Genomic DNA, 17,728 nt, shown 5'->3' on the forward strand with positions numbered 1-17,728 from the left:
CGTTTAAACAGATGTAATAAACAAACCCAGTGTTTCCTACAGGATTTTGTGAGACTGTGGTGGGTGGACCTCAGACCCTACGGGGGGTCAGGGGGCATGCTCCCCCGTAAGAAAATGTTGTACATTCTAAAGTTAAATGCATCAATCTAGTGCACTTTGAGAGCAAAATTAAGAGGCTAGTCCTATGAAGAACTTTGTGCTTTTGTAAACAATTTTGTGCCCTAGTAGTTATTTAATCATAAAACACATTGGTTGTATAGAAATTAATGGTGATGACATGGCAATAAAGTCACACCCACAAAGCATGGTAAATGAGATGGACGACTGACTGGGAGTGAGAGATGCTTTGCCGAAGCAACGGCGCAAAACATAACGTTAGAGATCTTTTATGTTATTATTTATGTACAAATATTTTCGGTTCATTATGCCGCCACAGTCTTGGTACTTAATGGGAAACACTGAAACCTCACACAACTTGAGCAGATCCAGCATTCTGTGGAGCGCTCATTTATTTATTTACCTCTAAAGCATGTATTCTATCAGCCTCTCCTCAGTAGGGCTGTCAAATAAAAAAATTATATTCGTCAAATTTAAGAAAAAAACAAAATGCACATTCGAATGCTAAAACTGTGCATTTCATTTTTGGATGTGTGCCAAGAACTAACGATGACTTAAGATCGATCACATTCTTGTGCTAAAAAAAGGCTAGACACAGTGCAACAAATATAGTTTAACAGAAAGCAAGTGTCTCAAGGTGCTTTTTAAAGTTATTTTTAATTAGACACAACATCTAAAAAACAGCGCTCCTGCACAAGATGCTGAATAAACAAAAACAATGCGAAGCAAAGACTTTCGTCTAGCATGCATTTACATAGAAAAACAAATGGATGCCATCGATGGATGGTTGCAAAAGTGTTCGGTGTGAACAGCCCCTTACAGTTGGTGAAGGTACTTGGCCATTATGTCTTGCTCTCTTATAAGCATTTCTCAGATTAAGCAATTCGTTTTTTAAAGGCTTTGTCAGAAAAGATGTTCAACTTGGAAATGTGTGTCTCGAGATCCTCGCGTTCGGTTCCATTCTGTTGTGTTCTGTCTGATTGAACAGTCCCTGGCCTGTGCTCATAGTCTGAAGCCTCGTACACACATGCAGCGACTTTATTACTTGATGTCTCTAGTCTCTGTACTGTGAAGTCGCTAGTGGGCATTTCTACTGCTGTCGCTCTAATGTTATTGTTGGTCTGCACGTCTGGCCATTTCTTTTGAAAACATAATCATAGATTAGGCATTTTGCTAGTAAAACTATGATTTCATTCTACTTTAACAAGGAATCCATTTTCTTGTTCCTAAAAATGCACATTCTGCAGGGGAGAGTGTTTTTATATTAACCGCAGCAGTGCTCAATGCATCATAACATTAATAAAATGAATGAATTATCAATGCACAAATCAAACTCACTCAGAATGCCGACAATTTTATTTTATTATATCCATGTATGTGGTTACAGTTTAATCATATAGAACAGTGAAATCGCTCACAGAAACTTTAACTTCTCCTCTGTCTTGCTTGCACTCGACTCCATTATCTCAAAGGAGACGGATGATGTGAGCTCCACTGACACAGGCTGTGTCTCGTTTGGAAGGCTGCGTGCTAGGTAGGACACGTCCTTTGAAGGCTGCAGTATACCGAGCGTCCTCCTTTAAACAAATCTCATTTAAACAAGATGGCTTTCGTAGGACAAAAGGAAACAGAACGTAACATGGTTGCTATGACAGCACGCCACTCTTTAACAAGAGGGAGCACTTCGAGTGAGAAGGGAACAAAGTCCCTTTAGAAGGGGATGTATGAGGTAAATATTAGGAGAGTTATAAAGATGTAAAGAGAAAAGAAAATTGATTTTACAGGTGTACTTTTAGTCTAATAAATTATTATTTTAATTATATATTAATATAATTATACATATTATATACTCTGCACCCATCTACTGAGGTACTTCAACTTGGGAATTAACATTACTTGCATTTGAACATCATATTTACGGGCAAATTGGCGTAATTCTTTTTAGACATTTCCATTGAAGGAAAGAATTGTGGGTTGTGAGTGCCCACAAGGATATACCTCATGCATCCTCCGAATTACCGTGAAAGAAGGTCACATTCGAAGGCTGCATTCGAAGTGTCCTACTCGCTTTTATGAAACGAGACAGCCTCGATGACGTATGTGGCCGAGAAATGCGACCTCCGGAGGACGCAGCCTTCCAAATGAGACACAGCCACAGTCTTCTTCACTCATAATGTTTTCTCAACTTTGTCCTGTCGCTCGCCACGCCCACATCTAGTCGCCAGATGTCACTGTCGCTCGTGTTGCTGGAAGTCGCCAGCTCTCATTGACAATGAATGGGATAAGGTCGTTTTTCCGCTGGAAGTCGCTGCATGTGTGTATGGGGCTTAAGCCACTTCACCACCAAGTTCAGCCAAATACCTCAGCTATCTGGGAATATTGCTACCCTACATACAATTGTAATGAATAAAAAAACAATGTGATATTTCGGTGTTATTATAGCTTGTGTCTGGGGTAGTATACTGTGGCATCAGTGCAAGTGTAACATTATGTGAACTGTCTATTGCAGCGTTCCATTTTACTTTTGACTTAACATTTGAGAATATGGAATATTATTTTTTATTTTATGCACACTAGTTGAAAATAAAATGCTCTTTTTAACAGCCAGGAATGTTCTTTGCAATAATATAATGGTGCTGTATGGTTTATGCATTTATTGTGCCCTCTTGTGGATTAAGGAAACGTCATTTTAAGAATTTAAAATTAGAATATTATTTGGATTTTGAAAATATTTAAGGTAAAAATTAGAATTTAGTTTCTCTGCTCAATTGACAGCCATACTCCTCAGCAGTTCCCTGTAACTTTTAACTTTATTTTCTAATGAAAAAAAGGCAAATATCAATAAAACTTGTATTATATACACCGTTTGCAAATATGCAGATATCTCGTTTAAACAGATGTAATTCACAAACCTCACGAAAATCCAGTGTTTTCTTCCCGTCGAGCATTCATCTAATATCTTCCTCTGAAGTGCCAATTCAGACAGAATCAAAACTTTAGGATCAGGATCAAAAATTCCTCTGATTCACAAATCATGACGGTCAGTACGTGACAATCCAAGCTGGTGATCCAGGCCATTTAAACTGTCAGGAGATTGCTGCTCGTGCTGGATCTTCACGAGCGCGTGAGTGTGACTTCAAAGTAAAAGCGCTTCACGTGTGCTATGAGTTAATGTCATATTCACTGTCAGGGTTGGGAGGGTTACTTTTAAAAAGTATTCCACTACAGATTACAGAATACATGCTGTCAAAATGTGTAATGCATTCCATTAGATTACTCAAAGTCAGTAACATAATCTAAATACTTTGGATTACTTCTTCAGTACTGGCAAATTTTTCACTTGTTTTGACTATAAACGAGTAAATAAAGAACGTTCACTTAAATTTATCTTGCTTTAAGGATTTTTTGATATTTTTACAGAAAAACAATATTTAAATTCTCATTACGAATAAGATTTTTACAGTATATCTTTGCTCTAATATATAGAGAAAAAAAAGTTATGCTCCAATGTGCATTTTCATCATAGATATATTGGTTGTAACTTTCTATACGTTGTTAAAGGCTACATTGGTTAGCATTTCTTGTAAAAATACCCTAACCTCATAAAAAACATTGACAAGGCGTGTAATAGTGTATTTATTGGATTTATGTTTCATCTGAAAGCGTTTCTATCTCTTTTCTTGTTAAGCCGTTGAAACGTGATGTAGCTCCTCTATTAAGCTCCCAAGAGAAAATTCCTTAATGACGTCATATCCACCTTTTCACTCACAACAGTATGAACTTGTATGAATGTAACACATCTTAAGAAAGTGTTTCACTGCTGTTTATATGGATAAATGTTTTCCAACTGAATAGTCTAAACATTAAATGAAACACATGACAATAAAATGCCAAGTAATCTCTTCAGTAATCCAAATACTTTTTGAATGTAACTGTATTCTGATTACCAATGATTTAAACTGTAACTGTAGTGGAATACAGTTACTAATATTTTGTATTTTAAATATGTAATCCCATTACATTTATTCCATTACTCCCCAACCCTGTTCACTGTGTACTGTATGTACAATTCGTTTGATTCTGTATTTTTTGAGAAAATTCAATTGCTAACGTGGATATGCCATCCATGGTTGCTGGACTACTGTGTGTACTGTTATTTCCTCCTTCCTAATATATGAAAAAAAAATGTAATGTGCAAATAAATGATTTTTTTTTTTTTTAATGACTAAACAGATATCAGAAGAAACTGCTATCTACCATTTAAAATACAATATTATTATTTTTTTTTATATTCTTTTAGCAAATTAAAGTTTTGTGTGAAATTGAGTAAAGATAGTGTTAAATCAGAGTTTATCATTTTTTTTTTAGCAATTTTATGTTTATGTTATTTACTATATTAAATTGTGTGATATATCGGCATTGTATCGGCTTATCTGCCACACTGCTCTCTGGATATCGGCATCGGCCATTAAAAAACCCATATCGGTGGACCACTAATTTTGACAAGTACAGATATTCAATGTTTTGTCCCTTCTGCTTATATTATTTTTATACTGCTGTTACCCTACATAATAAAGGATACAACTCCCATTTTTATTTTGCTTTTTTTGATGTCCACTTCTTTTTCCTTCACATATCGGATACATATCGGATTTAGAACCACATTTAAAAGTGGCCCATATAGGATGCCAAAACATACAATCTCATATGTGTATTTTTGTTTACACACAGCAAGATCCAATATATGGCAGATATTTATGAAATAGTCGTTAATGTTTGACAGTGTAAATGCAGCCATAGACTCCAGCAATGATAGATAAGACATACTGATTATGGTATTATGGTACATTTAGACAACTGTACCACATGGTTAGGTACAGCAAATTACAACCCAAATATAGATCTTTGTATAACACTGTTAATGTCTACTGATTTTGATAGAGTGTGCAAAAACTCTCATTGTTTTTCACTTCTTATGATATCCTAGGTCAAGCTGTGGACGCCCATAGCAGTGTGTTAAAGGGGTCATATCATTTACTTTTTATGATTCAGTTTTGTCCCATCAGGACCACTGTTTGCACCAAAAAAAAAAAAGTCTTTTTTTTTTTTTTTTTGTACAATTTTCCATGCTTCTCTCTGACTCTTAAAATTAAACAAGACATTTAAATGTCCTCTTCGCATCTAAAATAAGCAAGAACACTTTCCTGCGCTCTCACAAGAGCTACAGGTTTTTCTGCAGAGTTTATATAGTTTGTGCTGCCTCATCCTTCAATAACAGCCTGTTTGAAAAGCCTGCTTTACATTGTGATAAGGGACCTTAAAAACTTCAGCCACTCTTTCCAATGTTGGGATCCTTCAGAAGTATATGCATATTGTATGTGCTACATACAGCCAGGAACAGCACAAGTATGTTTTAATAGTATGCAAAATTCTTAAAAGATCAAGGAACATTTGATACTTCATGATATGACTCCTTTAAATCTCTATTATATGTTAACAGGTGCCAGTAAAGGAGTTGCTCTCTCTCAAAATCAGAAGGCAATAAGTGGCCCAGCACAGCCGGTAATGCAACAGACAAAGAAACACATTTGTGAATTCATTTCCAAGTCTCTTTCCTTTCGCTGTCACAGTAATGGCTGCCTAGTATCAAATTTAATTTGAGTCCTGCCCTAGGTGGTAAGATGGAAGTCAATCATTTACATCTTGTATCCTCTGTGTACCTCCTATTCCCTCCACACTCCCCGTGTTCGCTTTGCTAAAAGGTGACCCAAAAATGACTGTACAATTGCTATGAGGTCGTTTCTCCAAGGAGCTTATCTTATTAGACAGAGATGGAGTTATTGAGGTTATATCAACAGCTCCAAATTGCCCTTGTATGGCCCTTTGCAATAAATGTAATACCATGTGGGCCATGGCTTATTAGTCAGATGGGTACATTCGAGCACAATAAATGTGAAGTTAATGATGGCATCATACAATTGAAATAACTATTCACCTCACATTGCAGAGATTATAAAGGAAATGGTAACACTTTACAATAAGCTTCCATTCATTAACATTAGTTAATGCATTAGGGACAAACAATGAACAATATTCTTTTTGCAGCATTTATTAATCTTAGTTAATGTTAGTTAATACAAATACAATTGTCCATTGTTCATTCATGTTAGTTCATAGTGCATTAACTAATGTTAACTAATACAACTTCTGAGTTAAAAATGTATTACTATGTTGTAACTAACATTAACCAAGATTAGTAAATGCTGTAAAAGTATTGTTAGTTCATGTTAACTAATGTTGGTAACTAATGTAATCAAACAGAACCTTATTATAAAGTTTTAGCCAAAGAAACAGGTTAATGTAGGCATTCATCTTAGAAGTCGCTTGCATAAGAATAACAACTGATTGCCCAATTTCTTTCATAGAAAAGTAACAAAATTTATATTGAAGCAGGAGAGAAACTGAAATTAGTATTCAGTAAACCTATAGCTTCAAAAAGCCTGGAGTGAAAAAATGTCTGTGCTGTCTCAATGGGCTCTGCTTAGCAGCTTGACTATTTAATGAAATGACAGAGAACACACACATTTCCTAAAGAGCTTCTGAAGAGTATGCATCATTTTCTGCCCTTTCTTATGCAAGCACTTCTAGTGGAGTGTGCTAAAAACCCCTTCAAGTAACATGAGGTACATAGGATCTTGCACAGCTCCACACATGTGAGTACACCCACACACCAGCATGTTCTGTTTTAATAGAGGCTGCCTAATACATTTCCCCTCTCACTTCTTTCAAATTATGTATTAATATAATATTAATTATTAATATCGAAAATTTAATTAAAATCTTCTTTCAAAAGAGATTCAGTTTCTCTTTGGTAGAGTTTTTCTTTTCTTTTTTCTTAAAGGTGAAGTTTGTAATTTATGCACCACTGACGTCACCAAATGGAATTACAAAAAAAATTTTTAACAGGTTTCCTGAATACTCCTTTTCTGCTAGTGAACAAACAGATAGTTCCAGCCAAAATTAAAGCCATTGGTTGAACCCATGTTAATATGTCGGGATGGCCGGAATGCTCAAACAAACAGAGTAATGTTTTGATGGTGTCTCAATGTTTACAATTTTCTGGGAAATCAACCAACCAATCTACTTTTAGTTGTCTTTGCATATTAAACTGGAACTTGAAAAAGTATTTTAACTTTAAAAAAATTCCACACTTCACCTATAACTAGTAGATGTACATTTACACTGTATTCTAGTCTGCCAAAGTGAGAAAACCCCCCCTTAGTACTGTATACAGCCTCTATTACAACTGTACCATCATGTGAAGTTATTCTCAAAGTAAGCAGTGTTAAATTTATACGGGTAGCGTATAGTGGACAGTTAGCTTTACCTGAGAGCAGATCCTTTAGGTGTTGCAATGCCGTAGCCTTTGGAATCCAGGTTCCCACCGACCTTCATAGTGTCACAGGGTTTGCGCTGCTCGATGTACTCGTTCATAGTGGACTCCAGCAGGTATGCGTACTTCCCCTTGGATTTTCTTACTCGCACAACTCCTTCATCTGTGGTTTTCACAAACACTGAGGGGTCTGCTAACTTCATGTAGGACCACATCTTCTCAAATACTGCAATCTTTGACCTCTAAAAGAGGATAAACATTTGTCAAACATCTAATAGACCTATGTCTCAGTAGACGGCATATTTAAAATGACGCCAACAAAAACTAGTTTGTTATGGACAGAAGTACAGTCCATGCAATAAGCTGAACTGTTGAGTACCTGGGTGACGTTAAACGGACAAAACACAGAAAATACATCTTTCCACAAGTTTTAAGTTGACATAAACTCAGTAAAACATGAGCTGTGGTCTTAAAATCTTAAGCTGTGAAAGACCTTTATACGTTTATGAAGTGTGTCATTTCTGCACCACTAGCGCCAGCAAATGGAATTGAAAAATGATGATGTCATGGTGTGGGAAGACAGGACCCGAGAGCAGAGGGAAAGTTCAATCAATTGGATTTATTAAACAAACACAAAAGTCCTTCTTTCAAACTCAAAGTCAAGCCCAGGCGAACACGCAACCTGGCAAGGTGTCATGACCGTGACATCACCAAAGGGCACACGGTGGCAAATTGTGCACATCGATAACCCAATGCTAGACCTGTGCGCCCACACAAAACACGAACATGATACACAAGACAGACAGGGGACAATGATGTCATGGTCCTCTTCAGACAAAACCCAACCTGACCGGTTGACAGAACCATGACATCAATGGAGAGCACATGGCGGTGATGCGCGCACGGCGGTCCAAACAACTGGACCCGTGCGTTCACACAAAGGGGGAACACAAAACATAAAGGCAGGCCGATACTGCCACGGTCCTGTCAGGTAGAACCTAAACCTGACAAGGTGACCGAACCGTGACAGATGACTGCTTCCAAACAAGTTTCAGAATAGTCCTCCCATCTTCCACTGGTTGATAGCCCCACCCTTAACTCTCTCCATTGGTTAAGCCAATTTTGCTTTTTCAGGCTGGTCAGGCTGATCGAACAATCAGAGCAACTTTTTCATAGCACCACAGAGCCCTATTTTAACAGCGCTAAGAAATGTTCTATTCTATAAGTGCTATTTCATTCTGATGTCCATTGGACTACTTAATGAAAAAGGTTTTGTTCTGTGAAACTGAGATGTCGCACTGGAAATAATGTTATGTGACCTGTATAATAGACAACGATGATATGTCATACTAATGTCCTGTACTGTATGTTTATTTTTTTAATGTACTGTATGTTTGATGATATGTCATATTAATGTACTGTGTATATGTTTTAGTTATTGTATATTTGGATGATGGTGACTGTAATCTCAATGCAAAGCAAATTTCTGAGGAATTGGACAATAAAAGTATTATTAATTTGTAGCAGGACACACAGATCTTGTTCCTTTATTAATTGGTGTGCAACTCCACTCATTGCCATCACCTGTGTCTCTGCTAATTAGGTTAATGCAAAGGCAATATAAGCACACCCCAAGTAGTTGCCTGGGTGCGCTGCTGGTGGCTGGTACCCATCAGTCACTCCCGGCATTCCCCCAGTGGGGGCTATTGGCGTTGTGCAGCCTGAGATTTCATTTGTTTTTTTCCTTTGCAGTGAGTTGTGGTATGTGTGTGCGCATGTGAATTGTGCTGTGAATTCGTAAAACCCTTGCATGTCCATAAATTTAGCTTGTATTTTGCAGCTGGTGTTCAACAATATGCAGCCCATTCACTTGTGTGGTTCCTGCACCGTGTGTGTGTAGGTCTGAGAGGCGGGTCTGTCTGCCCATTTCCTCTATCGAATGGTGTGAGTGCCCACAAGGAAATGTAAACCCAGGCTGCACTGCTGTTTTGTCTTTTGTTTTATTTTTTGTTTATTGTTTTGCGGGGAATATAATTGTTTAAATATAATTGTTAGTTGGTAATCTTGGTATACGTGGACCTTTGTTGGCTCATTTAAGAATTTAGTTTTGTGGAGTCAATGATGGTGATGATGTCAAAACATTCCTCATATATTGCTGTCATTTTGTTGACCTTTTTGATCTATTTTAATATTTATCTATTTACAGAGTGCTGTGGGTTTGCCCCAGGGTGGCTGGTCCAGGAGTGTTTTGCCCTCTTCACTGTTTGCTGAGATCATTCAAGTACAGGTTTATCACTTTGTGCAGTGGGAGCACTAGTGTGTGGGTATAGTGAGTGGAATTCTTTTTGGGGTTATTTTCCCAGTGCAATTTGCCTCCCTGAAGGTCTCTCCTTTTTTTTTTTAAATAAAACATTTATTCTGCTCAAATGGCTAGGCAATTAAAAGGTATGTAAATGTATGGATGTTTTGCATGAGTGACTCATCTTATTTAGTTTTTTTTTGTAATAAATATTCATTTTTAATGTGCGAAACCATCTCAGTCTTCACAGGGTAGAACGAACCTGTGTTCTTTCTGAGTGGTTCCTTCTAAGCTAAGATGAAGTCCTTGGGTGAGAGTCCCAAAGTGGCATAGTTGGCTACATCCAAACTTAGTTGACAACCCTATCCATTCAACCTCTACTCCACTTTGCCACAATCTTTATTATGTCATACATGCAAAGTCAATGGGCATGGACATGAAGTTTCGGTATTTTCGTTCAAGCATGCTCTAAGTCTAGGCACAAGTGGGTTTGGGCGCAAAGAGCTAATGGGCTGGGTCAAGTGCAATTCAGTTCTGAGGCTCTTCTCCGGCACTGTCTGCATCCTATTATATAGTCCGTTCCCAATCAAGCACCAGTGACATAAACACGAAATTGTAAACATAATAATAATAATCAAAAAATAATCCATGAACTTTAGATAGTTTAACACAAATCTAATAAATATTTGTTATATAAAATGGCTACAACAGTGATCGTCATGGACTTAACTTGATGTTACACTATATTTTCAGAGTTTGGACATGAACTTTATTACTACTTGCTGGTGGAATCTCCAAACTGCAAATGCACGAACTGAGTTTAGATTTTGCGCTGAAAACAGATGTATTTTTGAAACGTCCAAGAGCAATCACCTATTTCTCAGGAAAATAGCAAACTGCGCTTTGCACCACTTCACTAACATACAATACACCCACAGTTTGCATGCATACACCCACAGATAGTGCAAACACCCAGAGCTATGGTCAGTTGCGCTTTGCACTGGCAACGAAAACTGCACTTAGAATTAGCAGCACTCTCAAGAAAATCGGATAAGACGTTGCGCACGGTCGTAGCGCATAGTGCTGCGCTTTGCGCACTCATGAAAATAGAACCCACAGTGTTTTTACTTTTCGAAGGAATCACCCTATGCATGGCTACATATAGCGGTCTCTGCATATTCTGGGATAAGAGAAAGTATTTTAACATTGAAAAAGTTAGACAATTCAGCTTTAGACAGTACAAGAGTAATTTACTCTGACTTGGGTGTATATGACAATTGATTACTTAATAATTAAGTGCCATATAGACTCAATAAGGCTAAATATAAACATTATATCTTAAACTGGAAACTTTTGTTTCCCTTCATTCATGCCTCGTCTCACCCTGAAGAACTCTTTGGTGGAGCCAGCGTCTAGAGTTCCATAAGCAATCTCTGTCTGTTTGGCCAAATCCTCAGCGCTCTCAATGGGCGACACCATCCTCTCTACTGTGAGAAAAGCTGCAAGGTTGGCTGTGTATGAGGAGATGATGATTAGGGTGAAGAACCACCACACACCACCCACGATTCGACCAGAGAGAGACCTGTGGAAACATAAAATCATACGTGAATGCCCCCCAACACATGTACATAAATAAAACATAACTGTATGCTCAGGCAGGGTGATCTCATTGGTATCCGTGGCAGACCTCTGCCTTCCAGAGTGAACTGGGAACCAGAGTGAGCAATCAAAAATTCTTTAATAACACAAACATAAAACTGCTTTTCAGCATAACAAAACATGTGCACACACACAAACACAGCTCTGTGTGTTTCTCTCTCTAACTGGCATCCCCGGCTCCTCCTCATCTCTCTCCCGCTGATTGGGGTAACTCAGAACCAGGCATCCATCGTCATGGCCTGGCCTTGCCCTCCTCCTCGTCACATACCCCCAATGCCCGATTCAGGCCTGAACTTCTCCCCCCCCCCCAAAGGTGCCTCTTCGGCCGTTCTGCCACAGGCTGGTCTTCCCCGCCTCCTGGGAACCTGAGAAGGACGAACCATGAACCATGCCGCCATTCGGACCTCAGCCAGCTGTGCAGCTGTCCTCCACAACGGCAGGCGATGGCACTGGACTTCGCCTCCTGGTGGACGGCAGCGGCTTCTCCGCCTCCTGGCGGATGGCAGCGGGCTCCTCCGCCTCCTGGCGGATGGCAGCGGGCTCCTCCGCCTCCTGGCAGACCGCTCCAGTACCTCCGGATTGTGTATCTCCGGTGTCGCGATCCTCCATCAGTGGCAAGGGCTCTCTGACGGTGCGTCTTCCTCCAATCCCGGGTTTCGGCACCACTGTGGCAGACATCTGCCTTCCCTACTAAGGAGGAAGCAGGAACTGGAGTGAACAATCAAAAAGACTTTAATAACACAAACATAAAGCTGCTTTTCAGCATAACAAATCACATGCGCACACACAAACACAGACCCGTGTCTCTCTCTCTCTCTCTCTAACTGGCGTCCCCAGCTCCTTATCTCTCTCCCACTGATTGAGGTAACTTAGCACCAGGCGTCCATCGTCACGGCCTGGCCACGCCCTCCTCCTCATCACAGTATCATAGGTGTCAAATTGGATAAATGGATCGACTGCATTAAATAAATGTGATAGCATTGAACACATTTAATTAATCAAATTTATTATATATATATATAAAATGAATTCAATATTCTATCAATCTCAAAATATTCTTAAAGGTTAATGTATGTCTGTAAAGGTGTTCATACTTAAAAGTGTTTATACTTTAGAAGCTGTCAATATGTTGATATTGTACTTTTCAATGTCTATCCAAACTATCTGCTAGAACCACATTTTTTTGTACAAATACCCAAGAATACTAATGAGATCTTGTTGGCTCAGGAGCTGAATATTTAAAATCTATGCTAAAAGATTCAAGAAAAAGAAGATCTCCATATACAACCTGACATGTTCAAATGGAGATCCATTATTACAACTTTATCTAGTGTACCCACTCAAAACAATCAAGTCTCACTTGGTGGAGCATTGAACATTTTTTACATGTTAACCACATTATAGATCCTGGCTTGTGTTTAGCTCCCTCATGCACATGCTTACAGTGTTTGGAGGTTTAGTCTGTTTGATACAGTACACAGCTCTCTGTATCCAAAGCTCCAAACTCTTTGTGAAATGTGCTGAGACAAGATAAGCACCATCGCAATGCAACTCACCAGCAGCGCATTAATCTCACTTTTCGAAAGTTGCCAGTATGTTTAATGAATATATGCATATTAATTGCCTGGGATTAATGGTGGTGAGAATACTCAACCACAAATGTAATTGCACTTAAAAAAAAAAAAATCTCCAAGGATGTGTATTTCTCTCGCTTAAGTGAGTCTAAACAGTACACAATGAGAAGCAGTGTTTGTGAAAGTTTCCGGGGATGGTGTTTGTTTGAAATGTGTGGTGGAACAGGCAGAGCAGCTTTGATAAAACACATAAACAAAAACAAACACGCAGCTTAATCATTTAAGCTGAGAGGGAGGCGAATCGGATGTGATGAAAGGCTGAAGGGTTGCAACAAACAGAAATATAAAAGGTGAGAACTTGTGAAGTCTTTGAATGTGCAGAGATTATCATAGGAAAAAACATATATATTTAAGAGAAAATGCTTAATGAATATTTGATTTTATTCTTCAAAGTTTGCACTGATATATCTCAGTCACAAATTAAATTTTAACTAGGTTAAAAAAAAAAGGGAAAAATATTTTCACCCCAGACCAAATCCTGGCCTGAACACCATGTGACAAGAATATTTTTCATACATCTTGGTAACCCTTTACAATAAGGTTGCATACGTCAACATTAGTTAACACGATGGTTAAAGGGATAGTTAACTCAAAAAGGAAATTCGGTTATCGTTTACTCACCTTTTTTTGTTGTTCCAATCCTTTATGACTTTCTCTCATCTGTGGAACGCAAAAGGAGATGTTAGGAACAGTATGTCAGCCTCAGTCACCATTCACTTTCATTGCATCTTTTTTGCCATACATTGAAAGTGAATGGTGACTGAGACTGAACATACTGCCTAACGTCTCCTTTTGTGTTCAATGTAGTGTTCAATGGGTGAGCAAAGGATGACTGAATAGGTCTCATCCATCCTATGCCATGAGACATTCCGACAGAGAGCGCTGGAAGCTTACCAGCCTTTCATAATAAACATCCGGAAAATTTATAAAATTTTTAGAAATTAATTCAGAGATGGTATCATCTCTGTAATGACTAGAAAAGCCAACCAACAATTTAAAATTACTTCGGCCTATAGAGCTATTATAGAATTTTGAGTTGTTTATAATGTGAACAAATGCTTCCATTATTTAACAGAACATTTCAATATAGCAAGCCGTATGCTACACTATTGTGGTGTAATTTGTGCTTTTTTTTGTTGTTGTTCATGGTAGATCCTTACATTGAGAAAAATATAAAAATCATTCATTCAGACTCACATTTTTTTATTTTTCTGTCTGGATACTGTATGGAATGCCCCACACAGTATGTATTTTTCCTCAGCCACAAGGCCTCTTAAAATATCTGTCTACAGTTGCAATCAAACTTATTCAACCCCCTTCAATTCCCGCTTCAATTTACACACTGAAGGCATCACATTTTTCATGCCAAAATGGCCTGATACCTGAAAGAATCCATGGTGTCAGTCACATAGTCAGGATAGCCGTTTCCTGCAGCCGTATAAAACACCCCCATAACAGGACTGACCCACCTCCATGCTTGACTGTGGGGATGGTATAAAACCTTTTTCCAGGATTCCACAGGTCTTTCCTAATTACTTCTTGAATATTCATGTCAACATTTCCCTTGGTGAAGTTTTGCTTTCTTCCACACCCCAAGAAGGTTGCTGTTGTACCATATTTAAAACATTTATGAATGGTGCTGACAACTTTGTCTATTGGAAATTGAAGTGCCTTGGAAATGTACTTTTAGCTATGACCTTTCTTGTGTAATGAAATAATCTCCTCTATTAGCTTTTGAGACAGCTTATTTTTAATTGCATGTTTTTGCATAGAAACACATTTTTGCTTACAACACTAAACTTACATTTTAAAACTCAAGTGCCATTGCAGACTGATGACTTAAGTTTGTTTTAAAACAATTACTTGTGTAGCCTTACATATTTAAGACACAGCTACATGCAATAGGGGTTGAATAATTATGACATATTTAGAAATATTAGGTTATATATTCACACTATGACTTTGAATGTGTCACTCAACTTATATAGATGTAAAGTTTAAAAAGTTCTGGGTCATCAGAAAAGCTTACCTTTGTAAATCCTTACTGTCTTGGAGATTGTACAGACAGAGATGGGGGAGGGGGGGGGGGCTTGAATAATTTCGATTGCAACTGTATATGTCTAAATAATATATTTAAATGCACTCAAGTACAAATACTGGACTGCTCTTTCAACTTCAAAACCAATTTTCTTTTAATATTCATGTCAAAGTACATTTAAAGGATAAAATCAAATAAAATCTTTTATTCTTTCAGTAGAAGATCTCTCAGACCACACTACATTGACTGTGTCTCCGATTCCCCATTCTTATTGTTAAGGCCCTGGTGTATATACTGAAAAAAGCAGCAGCTCTGAAGATACTATTTTGACTAAAGGATATATTATTTCTTTCTTTTAACAATTGCTGCCAATTTGGAAATTTACAACAAGAAGTTCCAGAAAATGCACATTGCTTGTATTATTTCATAGCAGTACAAGCCATACTGGCAATTAAAATCATGTAAATTATGACTGTCTGGACATTTCCTGGGAAGGAAATACTCTGAAGATCGGACCTCTTGGAACTTTAATTAAACACCTCTGGAATATACTGTATCAAGCTACAGAATGATTCATGTACAATGATATTTACAGAGTACCCTAATATGCTTTAAAGAATACCATGGTTTTTAGGTAAAAATTATTTTTATTTACTAACATTAATAAATGCTGTAATAAATACATTTTTTCATTGTTATGATACCTAATGCATTAACTAATGTTAATGAATTGACTCTTATTGTAAAGTGTTACCAATTAAAATTAAAAAAGTTAAATAAATGCTGTAAAAATGTTTTGTCCAAACCACACTTAATGTACAGTATATAACTTTTTTGTACAGTGTTACCACCGTCTGTTTCTGCTAGTCCTTGAGGATAATCCTGTGACCTAAATACAGCTCAGACAATCATAGGAGATCAGTTTAGGGTCTCTGAGGGGGTCCGAGACAGGTCTACCTGCAGGACTACACAGCGTAAACAAAACATGGCTGCTTTACCTAGAGTTGCTGGCAGCCTGGTTGCTTAATCCCTTTCTATTTAATCTACCTTGATGGAGCACGGCCAGGAAAGCCAACAGGTCTATTCAGATTAATTGAAAAACCTGTTATGGTCGAGAAACTCGTTCATGTTTATATTCCAAGTCTACAGTATGTCACCCCACTGGGTGAAATGCATTTCACCTGTGTACAAATCTTTGTTAAATCTATGTAAGCACCTTTAAAAGGATGGCAGGATGGTTTAATACACAGCAGCATTATAAACTAATGATCCTGGTAAATCAATATCAAGTGTGACCACAGCTACACCATAAAAAATGATTCACAACGGGACTTGCTGAGGTTTGTTGAATTAGTGCTATACTTATCTGATGAAGATGCCGATTATGTGTCTTGTCTGCTATTTTTGCAGTGTCATAATTCATAGTAGCTAATTGCCCTTAAAATAAAATATATATTTAATCATCTACAAGATGGCGTGTATATTTACAACCTCCAAACAACAAGATATAAAGTGTGACAGAACACTAAAGAATAATCTGAGAAAGACGGACCTCTGTGTGGAAGACTAAATCATGAGTAATGTCCTTGAAATGTGATTTCTCTAGTCACAATATTGTGATTTAAAAACAGCTTGATTACTGAAACACAGCACAGTGCTGCACACAGTACATGTGACTCACAGATTCACCCATAAGCATTATTCATGGCACTGTGAAATTTATCACAGAAGCTTTAAATGTCTTTCGGAGGGCAAAAAATGTTGAAACTGAAACTGTTAATATGAAATTTGGTGGTTGTATGACCACCAAGATGAAGATACTGTGGTAACTTCAATTATTAAAATTAACGGACATAATAACATTATAAAATGCTTAAGAGATCATCAGTTAATGTACATCCAAACAGTTTGAAATGCATTGGAAGAGATTAGAGGTCTGCCCAGGACTTAAAATGAAACCCGAACCCAACCCATACCTGAGACCGTGTGGCCCGACCCTACCTGGCCCGAATGATACAGTCAGATTATAAGCCCGAACCCGACACCAACATGAAATTGCTCACTATCTTTATAATTTCTTCTCCTAGCAAGTACTGTTGCAATAGGCTATATTTTATGTAAACATATAGGCAACATTTGTAACAGTATTGAAACCGTAAACATACAGTTTTAACAAGACACGGCAGCCCCGTACACTAGAGCAGAACGGGAAAAAAGCATTGACTTACCGTTTATGTGCTGAAACTCTGCTTGGTGTAGAACAATATGGAATAATATGTAACAATGCAACAGTCCCCTCTTTACAACCTGAACTTGTTCAGAACATTGAATCTTTTTGACACCTGTGCTAAAAACAATCTAGACACAGCACAAAGAATGAAACAGAGCGTACGTGTTTATTTTTTCATTAATTACAAACCCGAACCTGAACCGAACCCGAAGTCCTACTTGAAAAACTGACCCGAACCCGGTCCAAAACACATCGGGTTCTCAGGTCCCGTCAGGCCCGGGTCAGGTTGCAGACCTCAAGAAAAGATACAACTCGCTTTTGGTGCCACCCTGTGCACTTTTCACCTTAACAACACATC

At 37.9% G+C, this 17,728-nt stretch overlaps 1 protein-coding gene across 3 annotated transcripts in view; it reads right to left on the reverse strand.

Annotated features, from left to right (window-relative positions):
• The window catches only part of LOC127412963 (glutamate receptor 1-like), a 146,754-nt gene that overhangs the window by 18,279 nt on the left and 110,747 nt on the right, over positions 1–17,728 (reverse strand). For all 3 annotated transcript variants that reach the window (XR_007892509.1, XM_051649701.1, XM_051649700.1), the window contains exons 12-13: positions 11,193–11,391; positions 7,505–7,752 (exon numbers count right to left, since the gene is read on the reverse strand). Coding sequence is in view for 2 of the 3 variants with exons in the window: in XM_051649701.1 (XP_051505661.1) it covers positions 7,505–7,752; positions 11,193–11,391 (447 nt within the window). In the remaining variant the exon portion in view is untranslated. The remainder of the gene's footprint in view (positions 1–7,504; positions 7,753–11,192; positions 11,392–17,728) is intronic.

Source organism: Myxocyprinus asiaticus, chromosome 22 (genome assembly GCF_019703515.2).
Source record: "Myxocyprinus asiaticus isolate MX2 ecotype Aquarium Trade chromosome 22, UBuf_Myxa_2, whole genome shotgun sequence".
Lineage (NCBI taxonomy): Eukaryota > Metazoa > Chordata > Actinopteri > Cypriniformes > Catostomidae > Myxocyprinus > Myxocyprinus asiaticus.